At 45.4% G+C, this 9,757-nt stretch overlaps 2 protein-coding genes across 2 annotated transcripts; both read right to left on the bottom strand.

The window, feature by feature from the left end:
• Positions 1–1,052: 1,052 nt before the first annotated feature.
• On the bottom strand, positions 1,053–1,753 carry LOC118965939 (stress protein DDR48-like). Its single transcript, XM_036986965.1, has 2 exons — positions 1,746–1,753; positions 1,053–1,638 (listed from the first exon to the last, which is right to left on the bottom strand). Exons 1-2 carry the CDS (start codon positions 1,751–1,753, stop codon positions 1,053–1,055), a joined length of 594 nt encoding a protein of 197 aa, XP_036842860.1.
• Positions 1,754–1,887: 134 nt separating this feature from the next.
• LOC110532708 (neurogenic differentiation factor 4-like) lies at positions 1,888–5,346 on the bottom strand. The gene is made up of 2 exons (XM_021616804.2): positions 5,120–5,346; positions 1,888–3,945 (listed from the first exon to the last, which is right to left on the bottom strand). The coding sequence occupies exon 2, from the start codon at positions 3,937–3,939 to the stop codon at positions 2,854–2,856; it is 1,086 nt and encodes a 361-aa protein (XP_021472479.2). The 5' UTR covers positions 3,940–3,945; positions 5,120–5,346; the 3' UTR covers positions 1,888–2,853.
• Positions 5,347–9,757: the final 4,411 nt, after the last annotated feature.

Here is a 9,757-nt window from a genome sequence, read left to right as displayed (position 1 = left end):
CCCGTAGTTCTCCCAGCTGTCCGTCAATCCCCCCCCCCCGTAGTTCCCCCAGCTGTCCATCAACCCCCCCGTAGTTCTCCCAGCTGTCCGTCAACCCCCCCGTAGTTCTCCCAGCTGTCTGTCAACCCCCGTAGAACTCTCCCAGCTGTCCGTCAACCCCCCGTAGTTCTCCCAGCTGTCTTTCCTCTCGGAATGAGAATAAAGGTCAGGTGTCAAGAGAAAGAACAGGTTGTACTTACAATGGACTAGTGGTGCCCACTAAAAATATCACTTAATTTCCTTCCCTCCCTTTTTTCTCGTACCGCTGGGACTGGATTACTGGAAAAGACACACACCTAAGGAGAGGTGTGTGAGGAGGCACTAAGGAGAGGTGGATGATCAGGCACTAAGGAGAGGTGGATGAGTAGGCGCTAAGGAGAGAGAGGAGGCGCTAAGGAGAAGTGGATATACAGGCGCTAAGGAGAGGAAGGAGGAGGCGCTAAGGAGAAGTGGATATACAGGCGCTAAGGAGAGGAAGGAGGAGGGCTAGTGCTATTGGAGAGCAGTCACAGAGGCACCTTCCTCTTTATTTTCCTAAAGGACCACAATGGTAAACACACTCACACTCTCTCTCAGCATTACGTCTTTTAAGTTGAGCTTCAGTTGACTTTTTAAAATGTTGTATTCAAGTTTTACCACCATATTACCCATTAGTTCTAGGAGTGGTTAATAAGTTGTTTATTTGTAATATGTTCTGTTTAAGATGTTTACTAAACTTGGTGTTGGTCCAATTGTTTTGGCATGAGATGTATAGGACAATGTGTCATGGGGAGAAAGAGAGAAAGAAAGGCTTCCATGACACCGTCACTTGTTCCCCAGGCCTGTTTTCCCATGGCCCAGTGGCACGCTGCGCCCCTTCCTGACCTGGAAGAAGCAGGGAAACCCTGTAGCACAGCCCAGGAATGACATCACACACATCAACATTAACCACATAACCCTGTTATTAAAATAAGTGTTTGTCTTTTAGGTTATCAGCTGAATGTAAATGGTAGTAATGTCAATTATCTGTCATTTTACCGTAAGCCAAAACAGTCCCTCGTCAGGTAGCCCTGGGATCCATAAGCGTCCCTTTTCAGGTAGCCCTGGGATCCATAACAGTCCTTTTTTAGATAGCCCTGGGATCCATAACAGTCCCTTTTCAGGTAGCCCTGGGATCCATAACAGTCCCTTTTCAGGTAGCCCTGGGATCCATAACAGTCCTTTTTTAGATAGCCCTGGGATCCATAACAGTCCCTTTTCAGGTAGCCCTGGGATCCATAACAGTCCCTTTTCAGGTAGCCCTGGGATCCATAACAGTCCCTTTTCAGGTAGCCCTGGGATCCATAACAGTCCCTTTTCAGGTAGCCCTGCGATCCATAACAGTCCCTCTTCAGGTAGCCCTGGGATCCATAACAGTCCCTTTTCAGGTAGCCCTGGGATCCATAAGCGTCCCTTTTCAGGTAGCCCTGGGATCCATAACAGTCTCTTTTCAGGTAGCCCTGGGATCCATAACAGTCCCTTTTCAGGTAGCCCTGCGATCCATAACAGTCCCTTTTCAGGTAGCCCTGGGATCCATAACAGTCCCTTTTCAGGTAGCCCTGGGATCCATAACAGATGCCCCTATTTGTATATTTTATTATGGGATTGTTAAACCAACAGAGGAACAAAGACATATTCTGTCCTAATATGGGACCTTGACTGTTTTTTAAAGTCCACTGGTGATATACCTATCCATATCTAATGGCACTATGGAGTAAATGATGGGCGGCTGAAACTGATATACTGTATCTGGTAGCCTATATCTGACCCGTCCTAATTTCCCTTGGGTGAAAAGACTTCAAACCATGGCACAATGTGTTGCAACAGAAATAGTATATAATACGAATATTTATTCAATTAAGTGCGAAACAGCAAAATATTTACAAAAATAGTATGACAAAGTAGCGATCGACACCAAAACTGAGAAATACTTGAAAGATACTTCAAATAAATAATTGTAATACTTCATCAGTAAAGCTGCCAGTGACTGACAATGCACTGCACGAAGAAGACAGCAAAACAGAAAACAGTGCTGAGAAAATGCAAAAAGGAACAGACAATAGTTATAAAAAATAAATATTAAATACAGATATAAATTAAATTCATTTCTGTTCATACGGCTAATAGGATACTGGCTACAGTATTGGCCTAAGTGCAGAAGTTATAGTAAATGAGGGTAGAACAACATTGTGTCACTTCCTCCTCATTGTCAGGCACACTGAGGACTTTCTACCCAAGTACCCCTAGGTTTTAAGGGGTCTACACAGTCTTGCTCTCTACCTAGTTCTACGTACATTTATTTCGCAGGATTTTTGGAATGCTTGACGCAAGCGGACCTCAGTAGGCTGTTTGCGTAGACTGTGTAGAGCCATTTAGTGGAGATCCCTGGTCATGGATATCTGAGACAGTGTGCAGTCAGTGCATATACCTGGATATCTGATTTGGTAAACAATAACAAGTATTATAGCTACATAGCCTGTAATAGGAACTGGGGGAGGACTTATCCAGACAGAAATAGAAACAATAAACAATGAGAATAAATGAGTAATAATATTAAGGGTGTATCTTTATCTTTTCAGTAGTTCTTTATGATCAGTTAGGTTGAGTTGAGTCTCTCTCTGAGCATTCTACAGTCTCCCAGAGTAAGATAGCAGACCGTGTAAATGTCATATCGTTGTCTCTCTATACAGTAATTCATAGAGTCACGGGCCTATACGTATGGGCAGCAGGATTGCAGGACCAGAGGCAGGGCTCTGTACAGATCTCTCCCCTGGCCACGCAGCTTCACTTTCCCCTTCACTCACTGTAGATGGTGCCCATCTGTGAGGCGATCATGTGTGGTGGAGGGAAGGAGTCGAATGCCTGGATGTCTAGGGGCAGTTCGTAGCGTGAGGCCTGGAAGAGGTAGGCTTGAGGCCCTGGCAGCCCGCCCAGAGAGGTGGGGGGGTAATGGGGAAGGGACGAGAGGTAGTGGGAGGGGTAGTTCCTCTCAGCCTCGTGGGGGGAGGGCTCTTGCTTCAGGGTGAAGTTGCTGCTGATGCTGAGGGGAGGAGTGAGGGGCCCGTCGTAAGGGGGGGTGCCATTGCTACTACAATCTTTAGGGGAGGGGTGCTGCTCGTAGGGCACTCCCTTGAAGCTTTTCATGTGGAGTAGGTGGGAGGCCTCCAGTGAACCGTAGGGAGGGCTAGGCAGGCCCGTAGAGGGGTAGTGACCACTCAGTGGTTGATGACCACAAGGCTGGCCCCCTAGACCACCCCCGACTCCCAGAGCGCCACAGGGCTTCTCATCCAGCTTGTTGATCATCAAGGGGGCTGAAGGCCCCAGCTGGAGACACCCAGCCACCAGGTTGCTAGTGGGCTGGGACAGGCCTTTACACAGCATCTCTATGAAGCCGTGGCTCTCTGGGGACTGACCGCTCTCCAGCACCTCAGACAGGGCCCATATGTAGTTGTGGGCCAGCCGCAGGGTCTCGATCTTGGACAGTTTCTGGGTCTTGGAGTAGCAGGGCATGACCTTGCGTAACACTTCTAGTGCATCGTTTAGGCCGTGCATGCGGGAGCGTTCGCGGGCATTGGCTTTGCTGCGTCTCGCCTTGAACCTCTCCTGTCTGGCTCTGGTCATCTTCTTCTTCTTGGGGCCCCTCCGTTTTGGAGCCTCGTTCTCTCCGTCCATTCCAGCCTCCTCATCACCATCATTATAAATGTCTTCCTCCTCCTGATCCTCAATGCCTTCGCTGCCATGCCCAATGCTTCCGAGGCCCTCAGGGCCCAGGCTATAGCGGCCCCCCATCTCTAGACCTCCCTCTCCATCCTGGGAGCTCATGTCCTCCTCTAGCCAGCCCAGGGAACTGACCAGCTCAGACACCTCTCCACGTTTAGACATTGTGATCTGAAGAAATAAAAAACACATATTTGATCAAGCACATTGTTTCCTGTTTGCCATAGAAATCAGGACAGAGCTGAAATGAGCAGACATTTTGAGATGGATAATTAAGGATGGCACCACCATCCCTAATGTAGTAGGCTAAGTATTATTGAAATGAGTCGACCTATTTACTGTTCCCATTATATTGGTTGCCTAGACATGAGATAATCCTTTCAGACCTGCTGTGTGGACAGCGCAAACAAGCCCAGGAAGCACATTTTCCATCCCACCGAATGGATGAATATTTGAGCAGATACAGAACATCTCTCAACTCTGACAGAAATATAATTGAGGAAAATGTGTTCAATTTCCAGTAAGCAGTATAATTCTGTCGTTGGTAGTCGATCTAATGTGAGACACTTTGGGGCTAAACTCGGTGGTTCCCTGCTGTTGATGTCGTGATTTTGAAGACACTGTCAATCTGGGACACGAAGGGATTTGTCCAGCAGATTAAATTGAGGGTATATAGACGACTGAACAAACACGGGAACAAATATATTCTGCATTAACAGCTAGATTTGATTTGCTGAGCGGAATCAATACCATTTTAAATCCAATTTTTCTAGCAATTGTTATAAAAAATGCCACTTGACGAGATTGATTTCTGAGTCCAAAGGATATAAAACGTTAATTGTGGACTCGGGTGAACTTTCTCAAACATACCAGAATCCAAATAGCCCAAATCCCTGCTTAAGAGCAGACATTATTGTTTTAAAACTACGTTGTCCTAGTTACTGACTGAGAAGCCGTGCGTAAAAGTGCGACAGTTTCCTACAATTGTAGGCTAACTGTATTTGACACCGACAATAGTAGCCTATTGCATATGGTAAAATAGAAACCATAACATACTGTCTATTTTCCGCCAATACAGTTAGCGGTCTCACTTTCTTGTTGATATGATCCGATAATGCATTATAGTTTCGTTTTTTGGTGGCATTGGTATAGGACGATTATGAAGAATGTCATCTTCATTAATTGATTTTCCTGTTATAGAAAACAGTAAATAAATGAATATAAATGCAGTTTCAGTTATTTGTATCTGTTGGCACCCATTGCAGAAATCCTCTGTGATCAATCCTAAATGATCTGGAACAAGACCACATGAAAGTCATTTATTTTATAACATTAAAAAACTCACCTGTTTACAACTTGCACTTCCAAATTTGTCAGACGTCTGGCTAACTTCCAAAGTCCCAATACCAACGAAAATGATTTAACTCAACCGTTTCTTTCTGTTGCGCACAGTGTCACAGTCTTTTCCAAGTTCGCTTTCTTTCCCTCAATTATCCATCAGTGAGCCTGAGACTTTCATCTCCGACTGGCACGAATATGTCGGAGTTTAGCCTTTAGGAGATTGACTGGCCCCTCCCACGTGCGCCTCACCCATAATGCCAAACGCGCGTGGCGGGCTCGAGCCCAAAGTGTCCGGTCCAAACAACCGTACATGCGTCACCAATGTGTGTGTGTGTGTGTGTGTGTGTGTGTGTGAGTGAGAGAGTTTTAGAAAATGTCCACAATTCCATAATTATTTTACACAATACCATTTGTCCAAAATTGTCACATTATTATTTTTCCCCATTTCAAAATATTATTGCATATCTCATAGATTGAAATAGGCAACCATGAGATTTATTTTGCAATTCAATGCATTGTAAAAGGAGGATTTGGGTCTCAATTAAGATGTATATTGGAAATGTGAGAAGTCTATAGCTACGGTTGTGCTGTAACCCAATTTGTAATTACCTTTCCTAATCAATTGGCGGAGCTCATTCTGCACAATACTTTAAGTATTCATTAAATTAGAACGCTTGGATGACCGCATCATGTGTTGGAATCATGTTACAAAGCGTTTCGGATATTTTAATTACGCACAGTCTGAGGAAGGGACGCTCATCCATCGCGGTATGTGTAAGTGATTTTGGCAGCTTGGTGTGGTAAGAGCAGGTGTATGCGTTGTTCACCCGTCCATTAATTTGCTTCTTCCACTTATTAGCCCCATATACCCTACTCCCCCGTCTCTGTGCCCAGGAACAGTTGGATGAGTCAAGCAGCACATAAGTTATCTGATTTCAACCGGTTGGTGTGCCAGAACGCTCTCGTAATATCATACTTTTTATATATATATAAAAGTTGTAAAACGAAAATAAAGTAGATTTGATATGCAACTCAAGACGTAATCATATCTGACGGAAAATAATAGGGCCTATCAGTTTGAGAAAATAAAAAAGTTGAGTTTTATATCAAATCTACTTTGTTTTCGTTTTACAACTTTTATTTTTACACACACACACACACACACACACACATCTATATATATATATAAAAAAGACTGAACATTTCAATGTATAAAGGGGCAACACAATGCCAGAGAACGCAATAACCCATTCAAATGTAATGTACTAACACGCAAGGCATCTCCCCACAAGATATGAAAATATATATATATATATATAAAACAAAAAAAGTTATTCTGGCACACCAAACGGATGAAATCAGATAACTTATGTGCTGCTTGACTCTTCCAACTGTTCCTGGGCACAGAGACGGGGGAGTAGGGTATATGGGGCTAATAAGTGGAACAAGCAAATTAATGTTTAAATTGGGGATGCTTTGCGATGGTATTTTAAACGTTTAATGAAACGTTTTAAAAGTCCTTTAAACACTTAAACCTGTTTGCACACATAATTCCTGCCTGCCCCTAGCATAATTTAGTCTGAGATCCGTTTCTTTTTGCAATTTCACAACATCCGAGTCATAACAAACGCGCATCATGTGATGTACCCGTGCGTGGCGAGCCGCGACGCAGTAGGGGCTCTATTGTGGTCGGATGCCATTGACAGACCAGGCTTGCGGGTCGCACGTGCCCCGCATTGATCCCATTGTGCTGCATGAGGATCACATCTGTGCTTGTGAGTCGGCTCCCGGGCTTTCTTGCCTCTCTCTCTCATCGAAAAAAACTAACTTACATCTTTACATCTCAGTTTCCTCTCTAACTTATGTTCTCCATGCCACAGGTAAAAGTAAGCTATGCATTTGTCACTTTTCATAGACAGACAACTTATGCTTACCATGTCTCATGCAGACAGTCCACACTGTAGGCCTACAGATTTAAAACAATGCTTGATCTTTTAGATGTTGTAAAGATTACATATTGCAGCATGATTGAGTAAAATGAGAATTTTAAAATCCCATGACACTAAGTTGCCGGGCTAGGATATAGGACTCTATAGATCATTGGATGGACAGATGGTCAGATATGGAGGGGGGGGGGGGGGGGGGGGGTACGCCTGCCTCACTTGATATCTCGTGCTGAAACAGCACTGAGATAATGGAATAACGTCCATACTCACATGGCCTTTTCATTCCTCATCAGCGCATTGCCATGGGGGCGAATGGATAGAGTGGGGATGGAACGGTTTGGTTTCTGAGTGTTTGCACGTGCTTGGGTGCACCGCATCGTCCTATCGAGAGAGTGGTTCTAAGGTTCTATCTGCAAAAAGATGATTCCGAGATAAATGGCTTTAAAGTTCAAAACCCTCATTGGCTTGAATGTCAGCAATTTTTCATCTTGTAATATTTTGAACTTAACATGAATTGGGTTATTTAGAGTGCCATATAGGTAGAGAACATTGAACAGAACAAGGCTATGTCAATAACTACATGTTGACAGAATTGCAGACAGAACCCTATAGTCCCAAGCTGTCCCCATGTGTGTTTGTCAACCTATGTGTAACCAGACTCAGTGTCTGTCATGTGCACTTCTCTGCTCCCTCTAAATATCACAGCCCACATGTAACCCCTGTCCAGGTAACCACATTCCCCCAGATAACCCTTCTCCCAGGTAACCACGTTCCCCCAGATAACCCTTCTCCCAGGTAACCCCTGTCTCCCAGGTAACCACATTCCCCCAGGTAACCCCTGTCTCCCAGGTAACCACATTCCCCCAGGTAACCCCTGTCTCCGAGGTAACCACGTTCCCCCAGGTAACCCCTGTCTCCCAGGTAACCACATTCCCCCAGGTAACCCCTGTCTCCCAGGTAACCACATTCCCCCAGGTAACCCCTGTCTCCCAGGTAACCACATTCCCCCAGGTAACCCCTGTCTCCGAGGTAACCACGTTCCCCCAGGTAACCCCTGTCTCCCAGGTAACCACATTCCCCCAGGTAACCCCTGTCTCCGAGGTAACCACATTCCCCCAGGTAACCCCTGTCTCCGAGGTAACCACATTCCCCCAGGTAACCCCTGTCTCCGAGGTAACCACGTTCCCCCAGGTAACCCCTGCCTCCATGCCAGTCATCACACTTGCAGCCTGCTCCGGGAACAGTAGCTCTGGGAATTATGAATAGTAGTGTTCCTTAACTTCCCACAGTCCTCAGCGGGGGGGGGGGGGGGGGGGGGGGGGGGCATTCTGTCCCTCCTGCCTGCTCCAATGCTGTGATTAAAATATCCAGTTGGACAAATATGAGAAGAAAACAAATATTAGGTGAATCTGCCAATAACAAAATGGCACACTCAGGTGGGCAAGGAAAGGAGCTTTGATGGTTTGAGTTTATATTAGGTTTTTAATGCTGCTTTTGTTGTTATGATTGTCGTCATCGGGCCCCCCATCCTCACAACAACAAAAAACTACCACAAGTGAGTTGTCTTTCCTCTTCCCCCTTGGGATGGATTTAGAGGGGGGGGGGGGGGGGGGGGGGGGCAGTTCCACGCCACTCTGACAGATGGGTCCTTGTTCCCGTCTCTCTCCCTCCCTCTCCATCTCTCGCTAAAACACAAACACACACTGGCACACAGACTGAATACAATAGAAATGAAAGCCATGCACATATGCTCGCTCTGCCAGACTGAAAGCTGAGCCCCGTGTAGTAATCAGAAAAGGATAGAGGGAGCGTGGATGTGTGTTAATGGGAGTTTGTGTGATTATTTTGAACTGAAATGTTAGCCTTATTTGCATGTTTTGAATACATTTTCTTTGAAGACAACCATTACATTTTCCTTGAAAAAGTTTGTCAGACCGTTTTGTTGTTGGTATATCTGTCTCTGTACAGGAACTGGGTGTTATGAAAACCAGGGCTCAGCTTTCTCTATTAGCTATTGACTGAGGCTGAATATAGCAGCATACAGGCTATCCCGGGGGAAAGACTAAGTCCCACGGAATCTGCCTTACACAGGGGAAGACACACTGTACTACCGTGGACCTTTGACCTCTGCACGCTCGTTATCATCGCAATCTCAGTGTCCCCTTGGTGGCGTCTAAAAAGGTCAAAATGAGGAGGGAGCTACTGCCTCCTACTCTCCGTGTTTAAATCAAACCTTCATGATCAAACCCTTCCCTAACCCGGACCACGCCACCCTATGGGACTCCTAGTCACATCCGGTTGTGACACGGCCTGGTATCGAACCTGGGTCTGTAGTGATGCAGTGCTTTAGACCGCTGCGCCATTCAGGAGGCCTGTGTACAATGATTTTGAATGACTACCTCATCTCAGTACCCCAGACATACAGATAATTGTAAAGGTCCCTCAGTCGAGCAGTGGATTTTAAACACAGATTCAACCACAAAGACCAGGGAGGTTTTCCAATGCCTCTCAAAGAAGGGCATCTATTGGTAGCTTTTGTTAGATGGGTAAAAAAAAGAAAAAAGAAAAACAGACGTTGAATATCCCTTAGAGCATGATGAAGTTACTAATTACACTTTGGATGGTGTATTAAAACACCCAGTCACTGCAAAGATGCAGGCATCCTTCTTAACTCACTTACCAGAGAGGGAGGAAAC

The sequence above is a fragment of the Oncorhynchus mykiss genome, chromosome 9 (genome assembly GCF_013265735.2).
Source record: "Oncorhynchus mykiss isolate Arlee chromosome 9, USDA_OmykA_1.1, whole genome shotgun sequence".
In the NCBI taxonomy this organism is placed as follows: domain Eukaryota; kingdom Metazoa; phylum Chordata; class Actinopteri; order Salmoniformes; family Salmonidae; genus Oncorhynchus; species Oncorhynchus mykiss.
This window is presented reverse-complemented; position numbering and strand designations above follow the sequence as displayed.

Coding starts and splice junctions, on each gene's coding strand:
- LOC110532708 (XM_021616804.2), bottom strand. CDS start 3,939: ATGTCTAAACGTGGAGAGGTGTCTGAGCTGGTCAGTTCCCTGGGCTGG.